The sequence below is a fragment of the Labeo rohita genome, chromosome 20, assembly GCF_022985175.1.
Source record: "Labeo rohita strain BAU-BD-2019 chromosome 20, IGBB_LRoh.1.0, whole genome shotgun sequence".
NCBI classification, from domain to species: Eukaryota; Metazoa; Chordata; class Actinopteri; order Cypriniformes; family Cyprinidae; genus Labeo; species Labeo rohita.
In genome coordinates this window covers 22,691,784-22,710,380 of record NC_066888.1, presented here as the reverse complement: position 1 = coordinate 22,710,380, position 18,597 = coordinate 22,691,784, and the positions used below count along the sequence as shown (strand labels likewise).

General features: G+C 34.8%; 1 protein-coding gene across 2 annotated transcripts; it reads left to right on the top strand.

The window, feature by feature from the left end:
- Positions 1–1,351: 1,351 nt before the first annotated feature.
- On the top strand, positions 1,352–11,216 carry sccpdhb (saccharopine dehydrogenase b). 2 transcript variants are annotated; one of them, XM_051092185.1, is made up of 13 exons: positions 1,352–1,754; positions 2,537–2,646; positions 2,876–2,956; positions 4,440–4,569; positions 5,009–5,058; positions 5,564–5,694; positions 5,868–5,985; positions 7,908–8,027; positions 8,133–8,189; positions 8,312–8,423; positions 8,507–8,588; positions 8,897–9,012; positions 9,179–11,216. In XM_051092185.1, the coding sequence occupies exons 1-12, from the start codon at positions 1,556–1,558 to the stop codon at positions 8,994–8,996; spliced, it is 1,290 nt and encodes a 429-aa protein (XP_050948142.1). In that variant the 5' UTR covers positions 1,352–1,555; the 3' UTR covers positions 8,997–9,012; positions 9,179–11,216. The 2 variants fall into 2 exon arrangements, with proteins under 2 accessions (XP_050948142.1, XP_050948141.1); XM_051092184.1 differs by lacking the exon at positions 9,179–11,216 and having other exon boundaries at positions 8,897–9,095.
- The last annotated feature ends 7,381 nt before the right edge of the window (positions 11,217–18,597 follow it).

Genomic DNA, 18,597 nt, shown 5'->3' with positions numbered 1-18,597 from the left:
AAACATACAGTGGGGGCCAAAGGTCTGAAACATTATACCAATATAATAATTTGTAATTAAAAAAATATTCATAAATAGAAAATTGTATTAAATTGTAGTAAATAAAAGCATTTTCACAAGTGGTCGGAGTTTTGTAGAACAGTAAGATTTTTAATGTTTTAAAAAGTCACTTCTGCTCACCAAGCCTGCATTTATTTGATCCAAAGTACAGCAAAAACAGTTAATATATTTCAAACATTTTACTATTTAAAATAACTGGTTTCTATTAGAATAGATTTTCATATTTCATTTATTCCTGTGATCAAAGCTAAATTTTCAGCCTCATTACTCCAGACTTCAGTGTCACACGATCCATGCTAATTTGCTGTTCAAGAAACATTTTTTATTATTAATAATATTATTATTATCAATATTTAAAACAGTTGAGTACATTTTTATTCAGGATTCTTTGATGAATAGAAAGATCCAAAGATCAGCATCTTAAATAAAACACTTTTGTAACATTATACACTATACCATTTAAAAGCTTGGAGTCAGTATTTAAAGAAATTCTAAAAATTAATACTTTTATTTAGCAAGGATGCTGTAAATTGATCAAAAGTGATGATAAAGACGTATAATGTTACTAAAGATTGCAGTTAAATGCTGTTTTTCTGAACTTTCTATTCATCAACAAAAACTGAAAAAAATTCAGTCGTTTTCAACATAATAATAATAATAAATGTTTTTTGAGCAGCAAATCAGAATATTAGAATGACTTCTGAAGTGACTGGAGTAATGATGCTAAACATGCAGCTTTGAAATCACAGGAATTTTGTATTTTAAAATACAAAAATGTTTTTTTATATTCAGATTCACTGGTGCTAATCACTGAAAAATCATACAATATGAACATAAATAAGCGTAAATGAATGTATGTTAAAGGAATAGTGTATTCAAAAATGAAAATTAGCTGATAATTTACTCACCTACAGGCCATCCGAGATTCAATTCAATTCAAATTTATTTGTGTAGCGCTTTTCACAACACATATCACTGCAAAGCAGCTTTACAGTAAATCAAAGTAGATGTAGATGAGTTTGTTTCTTCATCAGAACAGATTTGAAGAATAGATCCTGTGCATATAATATAATAATATATTCAAATTTAAAGCAGTTATTTTAAATAGTACAAATATTTCAGAATTACTGTTTTTGCTGTACTTTGCTTAGTGAGCAGAAGTGACTTATTTAAAAACATTAAAAATCTTACTGTTCAAAAACTTTTCACCGGTAGTGTACACATATGTTACCAAATGTATTTGCACCCTCCTGTTGTGGCAATACCACCTTTCCAGCACGAGATGTCCCTCTACTTCAATGTGTGACCGTTTGCAATTTTCACCCACAAACAGTTGGATTTGTATATGAGCTACACTTATCAGAAACACAATCTGATCCACTAAACGTCTGTATTTTGCACTGATACTGTAACCAGTGACAGCAGAGGAGCAGCAGCGGTCGCTCTGACCTCGTCTGTGTGTTTGCCTCACAAGCGGATCACAGAGTCACACACAATGGCGACGCTCACGACGTCAAGCAAACGACCGTACCATATCATAGTGTTCGGAGCGACAGGTTTTACCGGTCAGCTTGTAGTGGAGGAGGTTGCACGGACGTGTACCGAGGGTCCAGGAGGGACGTTACAGTGGGCTGTAGCCGGACGAAACCGCGACCGACTGGAAAAAACACTCATTCAGGCAGCTGACGCTCTGTGTATGTGTTTCACACAGTGTTTACATTTGTGTTTCACAAGGACTTTTCAGTTTTTAGCGTTGTTGTAGTTTACATCGAAGTGCCCCTACCACACATAATGTAAATATAATAATAATAGAATTAGAATACAAATAGAACTGCGATAGAATAGAAAAATAGAATCGAATAGTAAATTTTAAAGCTCCACAAGAGATACATTTACATGCTGAACATATATATTGCTAAATTATCACTTAACTTAGTGTAATTATTATTAGTCATACGTGCGACTTTTTAGTAACATTAATGAAATGCAATGTTTTTTATTATATTTTGTTTTATATATTTAAAATATTACCAACATTATTATAATACATTTTTATTCTAAATAAAAATAAAAAAAAATAAATATATATATATATATATATTTTTGTTTTTGGCAAAGGTACAAAGAATTACAAAGCACATATGTTATTTATGATAGGTCATGGTTTGTATTAGGTATAGTTTGAATTGCCATACTGTCATGGCTAGACATGAGGCAGTCAGCTCATAGTATTAGTTGAGCTTCAGCAGATTTTGTCTGTTGAGATTATCAAATGGGATTACAGGGTTTGAGAATATTGTTGATTAAAGGCATAGTGTTTGGACAATCCCATCATCATCATCTGGAATACGCTGTACTGATAATCGAGGATTTTAAAGCTATGCAATAGCCTATGCATTACATCAAATGTGCAGTATTTTGAGCTGTTAGAGAATAGATATCCATCCGTCTCTGACATTCCATCGTTTGTCTGCAGGTAAACCAGAGCTGAAGTGTGTAGAGGTTATTGTAGCAGATGTAGCCGAGCCAGAGTCGTTGGCCATCATGTGCAAACAAGGCGTCATTGTGCTCAACTGCGTGGGACCAGTAAGTCCACAAAGACTATTGTAAAAAAGCAGAGGAAGGGGTCAGTTTACACATCTGTGCATTCACAGCTGTCCCAGCACACCTATAGGCCCATGATAGCTCTATGACAAAAAATGATAAATGGAGTTGTGTTATTCAGATAGTACTTGGGCCTACTGTGAAAGTTGACTGTGAAATGGCATATTGCATATATGGAAGTAGACGGTGCTGAGGTGTCTTCTCGCAACAGTACAGATTCTATGGAGAGCCTGTGGTGAAGGCCTGCATAGAGAATGGCGCCCACTGCATCGACATCTGTGGAGAACCACAGGTAATTAATGTTATTCTTTTAACAATCTACTTTTTGAAGGGGACATCAGATGCTAAATTAACTTTACGTGGTGTTTGCATATAAATGTGACCAAGGAGCACAAAACCAGTCGTAAGGGTCATTTTTTCAAAATTGAGATTTCTACATCATATGAAAGCTGAATAAATAAGCTTTTCATTGATGTATAGTTTGTAAGGATAGGACAATATTTGGCCGAGATACAACTATTTAAAAATCAGGAATCTGAGGGTGCAAAAAAAATCCAAATATTAAGAAAATCACCTTTAAAGTTCTTCAAATGATGTTCTTAACAATGTAAATTACTAACCAAAAATTAAGTTTTCATACATTTATAGTAGGAATTTTACAAAATATCTTAATGGAACATGATCTTTACTTAATATCCTAATGATTTTTGCCATAAAAGAAAAATCAATAATTTTGACCCATACAATGAATTTTTGGTTATTGCTACAAATAAACCCCAGCGACTTAAGACTGGTTTTGTGGTCCAGGGTCACAAATGTGTCTTAGCAGTGTGGCCACAACCACCCTACAACAATAAAAATCCATTCACTCCTTTTTTAATTCCCAAAAAACCTCAACAGTCTCAGTTATTAAGCATTTTAATTTTCTAAGCAGTATGATGTCACCCACTATGGCTGACAGGCTGTCTTGTAGTAGCATATTTTAGCCCTAAACCAGTTGTATGCTGTCCGTCATTTTCTCCACGCTCAAGCAACTGTAGCGACAACAGTGTCTCGTATGCAATGCAGGTGTTTTGTTGTCGGATGTAAAAGTAAATATAAGGGTCTTCTCCCGACATAAGAGCCACTGAGGACACTGTTAGTGGAGGATTAGATTTGGTTTTGATCATAACAGGCCACCGAATACACAAAAACAGAAGAGAGGAGTGGAGTCAGCAGTAGCTCATTGTGATTTAATAAGACATGCACTGAAACGGGTCGTTGTGAAAAGTGCTGTTTTTGACAATGTAAAAAGATCTGCAGACTTTTATGAATACCCTAAAGAATTATACCAACTTGTAGAAAATGGGCATACCATGTCGCCAATAAAAAAAGATTCCTTTCAAAGGTCGAAGGTTTGTTTTTTTTTAAAATGTTTGAAAGAAGTCTCTTATGCTCACCAAGGCTGCATTTATTTGGTCAGAAATACTTTAAAAAACATTGTGAAATATTTTTACAATTTAAAGTTCTATTTTAATATGTTTTAAAATGTGAATTATTCCTAGTCATTACTCCAGTCTTCAGTGTTACCTGATACTTTAAAAAAACCATTCAGATACGCTGATTTGCTGCTTAAGAAACATTTCTTATTGCTATCAGCAGTCTGCTACTTAATATTTTAATGGAAACCTTGATACATTTTTTTCAAGATTCTTGAAAATATTAATTTCTTTAAAAGCCTGACCCAAACCTTTGAAATAGTAATGCAGATCTTTTTTTTATTCTTGAATTTTTAGTTTTTAGAGGGGATACAGCTGAACTACCACAGTAAAGCTCAGGAGAATGGTGTGTATATCATTGGAAGCTGTGGGTTTGATTCAATACCAGCAGATATGGGCATCCTTTATACACAGGATCGCTTCAAAGGTGGGTAGCATGTCTGTAAATATGTTTTATTGTCACATGCGTGTTCACGATAGCTGCGTTCCAGCAGATGACGTTTCATTTTTACGTGAACTATCCCTTTAATGCGACTACTTCTGATCTACAGTATTAAAGAAAAAAATCTAATCCTGACTTAACAGGTTTATAGCTGTGCTTTGCATCAGTGTCCTAATAGTAAAACATACATAGGTTACTGTGATATTTGCCCCGTGTGTGCCCTTTGACCTTTGCTTCACACAACCCTTGTGCAGTCGTTTTCTTTAATCTCATCCCAATTAGTGGGACGTATCACTGACAAAGGCAAAGGCGCTCAGCGCTTACAGGATGTGAGTGTCTGTCGTTCTCCTTTGAAGCGCTGCTGTGGGCAAATGTGCCTGCAGAGCAGCAGATGCCTGACAACCCCTCTGCTTGGCTTTCACAGGAACGCTCACTGCTGTGGAGAGCTTTTTAACCGTCAACACGGGACCTGAGGTGAGCAACAGCTCATCATGTTTGCAGATCTATATTATGGGTCCATGGGAATTGGATTGACTTATTGGATATGAGCTCTCAAAGTTTGGTTTGATCTAGGTTTAAGGCAGCGCTTAAATTAAGCTTTGGGAATTCACAGTTGCAGCTGCTCATGAATAATGCGGAGAACTCTCATTTCCCAAAGGACCAACTATGTATTTGTGGGATTTCATGTTAATGAGAAACTTGATTGCAAAAGTGACATAGTTTTATGAAATTACATTAAGACTTTATATAACTTCCAATGTAAGGGGAGCAGAGAGCATGGAGTGAATATGAAGAGAATTATAGTCCATATTATGTAGTACTTCATAAGCACTCTATCAAATTGTTATCGTTTTTTCGGTATGTTATCGGTATGAAGAGAGCTAAAGGAGATTGTTTGCATCAGGGCCATTGCTTGCATGTCCTCAATAAAGTAGTTGATGTCTTGGCTGTTGTTCAGCTGTCTTGTCTTCTTCATCAGGGAGGATGTGGCCATGATGCAACGTGGCAGTCGGCCATCTTTGGCTTTGCTGACAGTGCCAGTCTCAGAAGAATAAGGAAGAAGTTTGGGCACAAACCTCTGCCGGTTGTCGGCACTAGAATTAAAAAGAGGTGATTTTAAGTATTTCCTAAATAATTCTCAGCATTTTATTCTATTAATACTGTCTTGATCATGATTCGTAAGCTTTATATAGCAGCTGACTCCCAAAGGAGTGAAGGAGAATAGTTCTCAGGATGGAAATCTGTACTTGTGTTAATTTGCTTGCTATTTTGGTGTACCCCAGGGGAGCTTTGTTCTTCAGTAAGGAGATTGAGCAGTATGTCATTCCCTTCATGGGTTCAGATCCATCCGTGGTGCGACGGACTCAGCGCTATATGCACGAAGAACATAAACACAGCCCTGTGAGTCTATAGACTGCCAAGAAAATCACACACACTTTTGATACAACAATGTTATATATGTGACCCTGGACCACAAACCAGTGATATATATCATCTGAATGTTGAGTAAATAAGCTTTCCATTGATGTATGATTCGTTAGGATAGGGCAATATTGGCTGAGATACAACTATTTGAAAAACTGGAATTTGAGAGTGCAAAAAAATCAAAATACTGAGAAAATCACCTTTAAAGTTGTCCAAATGAAGTTTTTAGCAATGAATATTACTAATCAAAAATTAAGTTATGATATATTTACGGCAGGAAATTTACAAAATATCTTCATGGAACATGATCTTTGCTTAGTATCCTAATGATTTTGGCATAAAAAAAAAAAATCGATAATTTTGACCCATACAATGTATTGTTGGCTATTGCTACAAATGTACTTGTGCTACTTAGGACTGGTTTTATGGTCCAGGGTCACATATATATATATATATATATATATATATATATATATGTGACCCTATATATATATATATATATATATATATATATATATATATATATATATATAATATTATATAATAATATATATTTAATCATGATTTATCGTGATTAAACACATTCAAAATACAATTTTGTGTTCACATAATGTGCGTGCTCTGTCAATATTCATATGTATATATAAATATACACACGTACATGTATATATTTAAGAAATATTTATGTATTTATATATAAATGTACACACATAATTACAATTAATCGCATTCAAAATAAACGTTTGTGTTTACATAACGCATGTGCTCTGTGTATATTTATACGTATATATAAATACACACACATACATGTAAATATTTCTTAAATATATACACATATATACTCACACATAATCAAAAGTATATATAATAATAAATAATAAAATAATAATAAAAGTATATAGAAATACACACATACATGTATTTTTATATATAAATACACATCCATTGTGTTTAAGAAATATATATATATACAGTATAAACACGTTATGCAAACAAACATTTGAATGTGATTAATCGTGATTAATCGATTTGGCAAAATCAATTTTGAAATTTTTTCCTTTTTTCGAGTTTACCATGAAATAATCTCTAATTTTAAATATTATATAATGTGTATACACACACACACATTGTCATGTTAAAATTATACTTTGTTATATACATATCAATTTTGTCATCTTTTTAGATTTTTAGTTTTGATTTATAGTTATTGCATTGTACAAATTAAATATCAAATTTAAACTATTTAAAAATAATTTAATTGATTTTAAAAAGATTAGTAAAAGCTTAATACATATAGTATATTTCAGTACACTTTATTTTATTATTAATATTGTAATTTTCTCTAATTTGTCTTTTATATTAATATGACTTAAACAAGTCTAAATTTCTTCTCTTTTGTAGACCATGTCAGTCAGTTTTTATTAGCAGAATAATTTTATCCTATCACAGCAGAAACGCAGTATTCAGTTTCTTAAACCATTATTTCAATGTAGAACTAATGGGTTCTTGACTCCCCTTCTGTATCCTCTTAAAAAAGACAGTCTTTGACAGTTTCTTCCCATGCTTTCCAAACATCATTATGCCCCTTAGCAGTTTTAATTACATTTCTTTTCGATCTGTCTTGTGCGAGCATGATTACTGTGTTAGTGCTCTGGAAGCCTGCATGGAAAGAGCAGGGGATGATTCACTGTCTTTGTGATTCATTGTCCTGCTCTTTCATCTCCATAGCGATGTCCACGGTATACAGGGTGATGTCATGAAGGTCAACAGGGTGCTCTCAGTAGATGGTCGTTTTTGATTGATGTTTTGCTGTGGACCAAAAAGTATGTTAATAATTTAAGAGACAAATGTGTGCAGTTCAGTGTCTAACTCACTTCCCTCAATGCTCTTGTCCTCAGGTTCAGTACATGGCATATGTAGGTATCGGTGGTCTCTTCTCCATGCTGAAGACCCTCTTTGCAGGTGTGCTCTTCTGGTTCATGGTCAAATTTAGTTTCGGCAGGGGATTGCTTACTCAGGTTCAGTATCACTGGATTTTAAAACTCTCAATCATACCATAGAACATCAAGAACTGCTTATGTATACTCACAAATATCAACCAGAAAATGTTTTTTCTGTATTAGTTTCCAGAATTTTTCTCATTTGGTGTTTTCTCCAAGACCGGACCAACAAGAAAGCAGGTACGAAAAATGTACTCAAATATCTAAAACAATACCAAATGCTAACATCTGTCACACACAGCCCTCAGCTGCCTTGTTGATGTAACATTTGGTGTCTTTCTGTCATTGCTGTCTTATTCCAGATGGATGGAACATCTTTCTGCCTGAAGTTTATGGGGGAGGGCTACACAACCGGTCAGGACCCCTCTCAGGGCAAGCCAAATGCCACAATCAGCACTGAAATAACAGGACCAGGTATTGTCATACTCTCTGTTTGATTTGACTCAAAATATCCTCCGTTAATACTCAGATATGGTCACTATTGCCATATTTTACAGAGCCAGGATACATCGCAACACCAATTACCATGGTGCAGGCAGCTATTACGCTGCTTAACGAACCTCACTGTCTCCCTAACAAGTGAGTAATATGACTTCAACATAATACATGGATGATTCTTCAATAGACACATTGGTCCTATGAAAAAAACAACAACTCGTTTTTCATATTATCTGTAGTTTATTTGCTCTGTTTAACTAATAATGTCCAATATTGGCTATACACTACTGCTTAAAAGTTTAGGGTCATTAGTTGTTTAAATTCAAGCTTTAATAAAAAACACTGTTTGTCATATTTGAAGGAACATCTGTTTATGTCATGGTGTGATGCAGTCATTAGTTATGTAGGACGTCCTATCTCACCCGACATCCTTTTATTGGTCCTCACAGCGGTGGCGTGTACACTCCAGGGTCAGCGTTTGCAAGAACCACCCTAATCGACCGTCTGAACAAACATGGAATCCATTTCTCACTGAAGAACATACAATAGACATAAATACTCAGAGGTGGGTGACTCCAGTCACATGACTTGACTTGAGTCACAAATTTAAGGACTTGCCTGACTAAATAAAAAATTACTTGACTTGGACTTAACATCCAATGAATTGACACTTTAAAGTAACTGTAATTGTTTTGTTTTTTTTTGTTTTTTTTCATTGCGACATGAATTAGTAAACAAAACGACAACAACAGAACCAAAGGCACCCGTGATCTGAGTCTGTGCGGTTCATGATGCTGCACAAGCACACAAATACAGAAAGCAAAAGAATCTCCCAAGATCATGTCTTTTGGACATAAACACTTTGAAATATACTGTTTACAATGCCAGGATATCGCCACTTCAAAAATGAAAGGTAAGCTAACCTGTTAGTGGAAAATCTAGAGAGAGAATAGAGAGTTTGCACTTACACCATGGTTTGGTCAGTTACCTGGATGCGTGGCCATATTGGAGATACTCGGATGTAAACAACAGCATGGATTGGACGATTAATGTACTACTGAATATGTTGTTCTGCTAATTTATGCTGTCTAAACCACGTGAAAAACATGTGGAAGCTGCTAAATTGTATAGAGAAGGGCTTACTAAGCAGGAAACGACAAAATATTTTGACAAACTACAGTTAATTGGTAAAGATATGTATGAGCGGTATTAATTAAGATATTAGCCTATCACCTACCTGACCGGAAATTATAAGAACACGAATGTTGTCAAGATTCGTGCCCTGGAAATCCTGGTTCAGTCTGGCCAAACACAAACGCATTTTGTTCCTCAGACAGTTTTTGCACTCTTCTCCTTGATTTGTTATAACTGTTGGCAGCCTGTAGTACTTTAAATGTTTTTCCCGGTCTGACCGATTAGTACAGCCCAATACATGACAATAATTGACCATTTTCAGCAGCAATAATCAGCAAAATATGCGAGTTTCGTTCGAGTCAGTGGCATTGTTTATATTCACTGCTGCCAATATGGCCGATTGATGACATGTCATAAAAACACTCTATAATGCAGAAAACAGAATGGGTCTACATTTGTATAGAAACTTAGCTTAAGTCTGAAGCTAAATTACAATAATTATACATGAGTATTCTCATGTTTTGTCATCAAACTTTAAATTCGCTTCATTCACACCATAGTGTTTTATTGTCAAATATCCTCTTTATCCATTAGTGATGTTTCTCTTGAACCCAAAATTCAAGATTTGTTTGCAAAATGACTATAGTATGAGTTTGTTTTTATATTTATAACATACAGTAGATATAATATCAGCGCAGCTGCCAACAGTTCAGTTCAGCCGCAGCGTCTGCAATGTTTTGAGCGAATCGGTTGAGTGATTCAGTGACTCATTCTTGCTTAGTTCCTTAATGAATCAGCTGTTTTGAAGGAAGTAGTTGAATGAACGCTTGACGTGATTTTCCACCACCTACTGGTGGTTTTAATTTCATAATTAGAAGTATAATTTAATTTCGTATTACTATTTTCAAAATAGTTTTAATGTATAACTAAGAGACATTTCTGAGGTAAAAATAAATAAGGTTGTGGCAAAAATAAAATGTACTTGTTTGGTATTGTGACTTGACTTGTTTGAGGTAAGCCAGTGACTTGACTCAATTTACTTGGTTTGTTTGCACTGGGACTTGACTTACTTAAAACTTGGGGCCAGTTGCATAAACTTAGCCTCTATGTTAAGACAGTGTCTTAAGTACTAGTCTTACCAACTAGCAGTCCACCAAAGGGTAATCAGTCTTATGTTTTGGATTAAACTTAGACTAATCTACATTCTGTAACTGAATTTAAAACATTATGACCAGTCATAAAGGAAAAATTAGCTGCCTAACTTTTTAAGACTAGTTTAATCTCTTTATGTAACCGGCCCCTGATGTTAGGGACTTGAGATTTGCTTGAGACTTCACCATGTATGACTTACCCCCTACCTCTAGGCACCATCAGATTCACTCAGCTTAGTTCATCTCTGTTATGTAAAACTTTTGCATTGACTTGTGTAGCCAAAAGGATTGTGACGAGTGTTGTAAGTCAGAATTTTGTTTGTGATCCATTAAAGGTCTCAAATCTTGAAGTAAATACTTCGTTTTGGACACTAAAGTCACTTCAAAATGTTTTGGTGTCATTGCATTAAATGGCTAAATATCAAACAAATTGATGCTTGGAAAATTATGCTATAACCTTTCTCAGAACTAACATCACTTTCCTGAGTACATTTTCTGTTACTATCAAAAACAAATATTTGCAAGGAAATAACTTGCAGAAAAAAGTGAGATAAGACTTTTACATGCTTTTGACAGGAGTCTGCCACTAGGGGTCCCCTTTTTCCATTTCTACATCTGCCAATTATTTACGTGGAGATGACAGGAAAGGTCATTTGTTGTGAGTGGGTAGAGGTTGTGTGGTGAGATTAGAAATGGCAATGAATAGATCCTTTTAAGGAAAAGAAGAGAGGTGGCTGGGGGTCGCAGTGGATGAAGAACGGGGTGAAAATGCAGGCCAAGGTTGAAGCGGCCTGGCAGGCGTGAGTTACTATGACTCAGCTTCAGCTGCTTCCACAGTCTCACAGGAAGTAAAGAGATGCTGGGATGGAGCTTGTTTTAATGTGTATTGTCACACTTGACTAAAGAGGCGGCAACAGTAGAGTGTGTTGTAAACACACAGATTTTGCATACATGCATTGAGGGCATGTAGAATAAAAGAGAAATGAAAAGGATGGCATAAAGAAAGACAAGCATGGGGTCATTTCTGATATCCAGTACCTTTTGATTGTTTAAAAAGATATTTCATCCCAAAAATGAAAATACTGTAAATAATTATTCATTATAATGTCGTTCCAAACCAGTAAGACCTTCGTTTATCTTCGGAATGCAAGATATTTTTGATGAAATCCGAGAGCTTTTGTGTTACTCTTGTGAACGCCAGTCGAAGACTGACAGGGATAAGAATAACTTGTTGAATTTTTTATTTATTTATTCTCGTAGCTTCATAAAATTGAGGTTGAACCACTGATGTAACATGGACTATTTTATCAATGTTCTTACTACCTTTCTGGGCCTTGTACTTGTTAGTTGCATTGAATTTGTGTTCATCTAGGTGTATACAATTGAAGTCAAAAGTTTATATACACCTTGCAGAATCTGCAAAATGTTAATTGTTTTACCAAAATAAGAGCGTTCATACAAAATGCATGTTATTTTTCATTTAGTACTGACCTGAATAAGATATTTCACATAAAAGACGTTTACATATAGTCCACAAGAGAAAATAATAGTTGAATTTATAAAAATGACCTGTTTAAAAGTTTACATAGACTCGATTCTTAATACTGTGTTGTTACCTGAATGATCCACAGCTGTTTTTTGATTGTTTGTTTAATGATAGTTGTGTGCAAGTCCATTGTTTGTCCTGAACAATTAAACTACCTGCTGTTTTTCAGAAAAATCCTTCAGGTCCCACAGATTCCTTGGTTTTTCAGCATTTTTGTGTATTTGAACCCTTTCCAACAATGACTGTATGATTTCGAGATCCATCTTTTCACCCTGAGGACAACTGAGGGACTCATATTCAACTATTACAGAAGGTTCAAATGCTCACTGATGCTCCTATATTTAGGCAAAATAAGAAAAATGTACACATCCTCATTCTGTTCAAAAGTGTTAATGCGTTGTTTTTCCTTCTGAAGCATCAGTGAGCGTTTGAACCTTCTGTAATAGTTGCATATGAGTCCCTCAGTTGTCCTCAGTGTGAAAAGATGGATCCCAAAATTATACAGTCATTGTTGGAAAGGGTTCAAATATACAAAAATGCAGAAAAACCAAATAATTTGTGGGATCTGAAGGATTTTTTTCAAAGAATGGCAGGCAGTTTAACTGTTCAGGACAAACAAGGGACTCATGAACAACTATCACTAAACAAAAAAAAGACAGCTGTGGATCATTCACAACACAGTTTTAAGAATCAAGTGTATGTAAACTTTTGAACAGGGTAATTTTTTATAAATTCAAATATTATGTTCTTTTGTGGACTATATGTAAACATCTTTTATGTGAAATATCTTATTCAGGTCAGTACTAAATAAAACATCACATGAATTTTGTATGGTCCCTCTTAAGTTGGTCAAATAATTACCATTTTGCAGATGCTGCAAGGTGTATGTAAACTTTTGACTTCAACTGTATTTCAAAATAAATGACCAGTTTTTAATGTTTAACTTTTTATGCACATTAGAATGAGACAAAATGTACTGCATAATGTGAAAGACCCAGTGGTGTTTGTAGATTTGAGACTCCTTTGTTGTTTTCTTTCTTTCTTTTTCTCTGTTTGGACTACTGATATTCCCATATTCCCATCACATCCTCATCCACGGTTTCCACCACATTTGTGTGCTCTCTAACACATTTTTATCTGTCAAATGCCATACCCATTCCTCTTCCCCACCAAGCCTGCAGTCCAGTCCAGAGGCTTCTCTCTCCGCCTGATTGTACATAAAACCCTTATCAGTCTTCTGTACTCTGCCTTTCTCTTTCTCTTTCTCTCCCTCCCCCTCTCCTCCCTCATTCCAGTCCTCTAGAGGAACATTGTTTCTCTTGCCATGTTTTAAAGCGCCTGGTGCTCAGAGTCTACCGCAAAGCCTTATGTAAGTCGCCCTCCCTTCTCGCACGTTCATTTTGCCCAAACATCTCAGTCCTCCCACCGCCGCCCCTCCCGAGAAGCTCGGACGGATTGCATTAAACGGCCGCATGTGCAATCTCGTAGGGTTAGGACTGCGTGTGATCTTTCTCAGCTCGCCACAGGAACGTGTCGAAGATCTGGACAGATCCAGTGAAGCCGTGCTAATGTGTTGCTGTGAGCGCTGGGGTGGAAGTGCAGGATTTGCTGTATGATTTGGACTCTGCTGACTACTTAATAGTGGGCTTGTTTTGTGGTTGCAGGACATCGGGCGGGGGAAGAGCACTAGAGCACTATGCAGCATCACTTTCAGAGAGGAGAGAGGGGGAGGGGTGATGAAGGTGTAGAGAAAGTGAGACAGGGTGGGGATGAAATTGAAAGGGTGAATGAGAAGAGGGGGCTGAGGCGGTAAGATGAGGAGAGGATGTGAGATTTAGTGAGAGTGACTCGAAGACGGCGTGAAGGCGTGACGTTTTGACTTAATGTGACAGCAAGAGAACATGTTGGTTCAGTGAGACATAAACAGCAGGAGGACAGACTGAGCGCTAAGGGGAGTTTAAACTATTTTGAAGGAACTGTTTATGGATACACTGTAGGAAAAAGATTTTTCGAAGTTGTAAATAAAACATTATTTTAGGCTACGTTTTACAAGAAAATAGTGGCAACACTTTATAATGAGGTGTCATTTGTTAACTTTAGTAAATGTATTAACTAACATGAACAATGAACAATACATTTATTACACTATTTAATAATCTTCGTTAATGTTAGTTAATAAAAATACAGGCGCTCATTATTTGTTAATGTTAGTTCAGTGCATTGATCAATGTTAACAAGCACAACTTGAGATTTTAATAATGCATTAGTAAATGCTGAAATTAACATTAAGATTAATAAATGCTGTATTGTTCACTAATGCAGTTAACTATTGTTAACTAATGAAACTTATTGTAAAGTGTTACCAAAATAGTTTTTTAAACTAAAAATGTAAAGTTTAATTTAATATGTGGCTTGCCATTTCCTTGTAATTATTTACAAGCAATTTCTGAGTGAACATTTTTTCAAAACAAAGTTGTTTTTTTTTAGTGCACTCTATTATATTTAGGATTTTTGTTCTATCTATCTATTTATCTATCTTATCTTTTCTATTTATCTAGAATCCCTAAATATGATGATCCTCTAGTCACAAGAAAGGAATAAATTAATCTATGTTCACATTTGGTATTAAGTTTTATTAAAAAAAAAAAAAAAAAAAAAAAAAATCAACAGATTCAGATAATTGCATTTACTCTAATATTTTCGGGCAGTAAATATTTAAATTCAGTAAATACACTATCATTCAAAAGTTTGTGGTTGATAATACTTTTAATGCTTTTATTTTATTATTAAATTGATTAAATTATTATTTTTTTTTAATTTATTTTTAAAATACACATAATTACTGGATGTGGATGTGCAGTAATCAGTAATTTATTAATAAGCAATTTAAAATGTTTATTATTTAATTATTATTAATTTAATTATTATTAATATTATTTACTTAATTCCCAACCTATTTTGAGTTCATTTTAAGCAAGAAATATTGTAATATGTGTGTGTGAAAAATATAAAATAGTTTTACAATTTATAATAACTGTTTTCTGTTTTAATATATTAAATATATTAAATGTAATTTATTTCTGTAATGGCAAAGATGAATTTTCAGCAGCCATTACTTCGGTCTTCAGTGTCACATGATCCTGCAGAAATCATTCTAATATGCTGATTTGGTGATCAAGAAATATTTCAGTAAATAAATCAACAAATTTCTAATCAATGTTGAAAACTGTTTTTAAATAAATTTTTTAATGATGCTTTGATAACTAGAAAGTTCAAATGAACAGCATTTATTTGAATGATTTTGTTTTATTTTGATTTTGTTTTTTAACAATGTAAAAATCTTTATGATCATTTTGATACAACCTCGCTGAATAAAAGTATTAATTTCTTTTAAAAAACATTCCCAAACATCTGTATGATATGTATGTTTAACAATAGATAGATAGACAGACAGACAACATTTTGGACGCTGTAATGCAACAAGCGGCAAATCTTTACAGATATTTTGCTGTCTCAGGTTAGTCCTTTGGCTGAGAGAGGTTGCATCTTTGTCGTAAATCTTCAGCATCTTTAATTACCTCTGGGTCAGCAGAAAAGCACACTACAGCACCTCGTTCATCAGCCAGCCCCACACACAAGGCCAGAATGAAAGAAAATCACATTTGTTTTTCCTCAGGAGGGACTGCAGCTCACAGCACTCCATTTTATTAACCTAAAGGGCTGAATTTCACAGAGGAAAATGCACCATTCCCTGTCTCGCACGTCTGTCGGTTCCTATTAGAAATAAAGCGTGACGCACACAGCACTTATCCCTGCCAACATAACTGGCATTATCACATATACATAGGATTATTCAACAGATGCAGGGTTGTTTACAAACACACAGGCCTATAGAAAACCAGCAGCTGAGACATTATTATTCAGACAAACCATGTGTATCTCATCTTCATATTCTATTACTGAAATCCTTTTTTTTTTTCTTTTTTTCTGTGAGATGATTCCACTTTGAAAATAGTGGGTAAACAGAGAGTCTGTTCGATTTCATACGCCTGCAGTGTGGATATTTTTATGGTAATGAATATTTAATGTAGCTCAGTGTTGCCTGATATTGCAACACCTTTTTCAAATGTCTCATACAGAAATTGTGTGATGATACAAGAGACATGAGCCTGCGTCTTATTAGCTCTAATGTTTATACATAAAAATGACTGGAAACAAAGCCTTTCTAATGGCTGTTTTCAATAAATCTCATATATAGTGTACCCTTTTTCAGATTTTTAAAAAGCTCTAAATTTCTGCCACATTCCTCCTTTCTTTCATGCGTTCTTTCAGTGTACCTCGTCGTTTATTAGCTTTTTATAATACACTGTGACAGCATATGTGATTAATTAAGTTCTCAAACTTCTGAAGAAGTTTTCAGATAAACTTTAGACGTCTTGCTGTTTGCGCTGTGCATTATCGTGTTGTGTTGTTGCCTAATGGAACTAAATTAGGCTGATGTGTCTTGATTATTTTTATCGCAGCAGGAAATTCATCCTTATTAATCTTGTCTAAGCAAAACAGGACAGTTCAAGGTGGCGAGCTGAAACAGAGACTATAGAAGAAGGAATGGGAGAAACTACAGGTATGAAAGTCCAGCCTTTTAGTTAAAAGAGATGACTGCCTTTATGTTTTATTTATTTATTTCTATCTTGAAGATTTTAGCATGGTAATGGATCTGAGTGTTAATGTATTTGGTCTTGGGGGAATAGATCTGCCACGCTGTTGCTGTTGATTATTGCTGTTGTTGTAAATTATTGCTGCTGCTGCAAAGCAAGTACAGGAACTTGCTACTGCCAATATGTACACCAAAACGGTGTTGTGAGATTTCAAAACATAATATGCACAAGTAGCATATATAATAACTCATAGCAGGTGGAACTGGGGAGGTGAAGGGGGTCAGAGGAACTCTAAAAGTGCAAAGCAAAATGCTCTGGTGAATGCTAACCAGCCATTTAAATGTAAAGCAGCAAGCTCATTGGCTGCATATGCAACATGAACCAATCAGCTTGTGCCAAGTAGTTTAACGCTGTGAATATCATCAGCTTGCAGTTTGCAACGACCCATCAGTCTGCTCCTTCCAAAGTTTCATGACAGAAGTTGGCATTTATTTATCTTGCTTTTTGATTTGAATGAATATTAGCACATTAATTTCAATGTTACTTGCCATTCGTAATTACAGTGCCTTGCAAAAGTATTCATACCCCCCCTTTTTTTTTCATGTTTTGTTGTTGCAGCCTTATGTTAAACTGCTTTAAATGACTTTTTTTCCACTTTAAATCACCATAATGACAAAGCACACAACAGATTTGTGACAACTTTTAAATTTATTAAAAATAAAACACTGAAATAAGTACATTCCACAAGTATTCATACCAGTTCTTTTGACCTTTTGACCTCAGGACTTGGCTTTTGCTCTGATATGCATTTTTAGCTGTTATGGTGCATGGAGTGTTAATTGATGTGGGGGAGTAATTTAAAGCATTTTAACATAAGGCTGCAACACAAAATGTGAAAAAATAAATAAATAAATAAAAAATGAAGGGGTGTGAATACTTTCGCAAGGCACTGTATTTCGTAATTGTGAAATTTACTAGCAGTGAAAATTGTTTCTACACCAAGTTTAACTTGTGTTTCTTTAACTAAACAAGCTAAATATATGATACCATCATTGCCATGTTTTAGTGCAGAGTTCAAATAGGTTATTGAAACATACTCTCAAGATTTTAGTCGTTCCCCATTCAAGAAAATATCAGCCAAGGGCTGTTACCAAGATGGTGCTTAACTGAACTGAAATTCTTTAAAAGAAAAATTCTCTCAAAAAATGTACATTTACTCATCCTCAGGCCATCAAAGATGTACATGAATTTGTTTCTTAATTGCAAAACAGATTTGGAGAAACATGGCATGACTTGCTCACCAATAGGTCCTCTGCAGTGAATGGGTACTGTCAGAATGAGACTCTAAACAGCTAAAAATATCACAGTAATCCAGAAGTAATCCATAAGACTCCAATCTATCAATTATCTTGATAAGATGTGTGTTTATTAAGAAACAAATCCATCATTAAGGCATTTTAACCATTAATTAGTCCTTTAATCATAATACTGCTTCCTCCTGTTATCCTCTCACATTAAAATCCACCATTTCTAAACAGTAGGCTGTGCATATTTCAGACTCAAACAAGACGATTTTTTGCACTGGAGAAGGCAATATTATGGATAGTGGATTTGTATTTTAGCCAAAAACAATAGTTTAAAGTTAAAAACATTTTATTGAT

Coding starts and splice junctions, on each gene's coding strand:
- sccpdhb (XM_051092185.1), top strand. CDS start 1,556: ATGGCGACGCTCACGACGTCAAGCAAACGACCGTACCATATCATAGTG. Junction 2,957..4,439: donor ACATCTGTGGAGAACCACAG/GTAATTAATGTT, acceptor TTGAATTTTTAG/TTTTTAGAGGGGATACAGCT. Junction 8,028..8,132: donor GCAGGGGATTGCTTACTCAG/GTTCAGTATCAC, acceptor TTTCTGTATTAG/TTTCCAGAATTTTTCTCATT.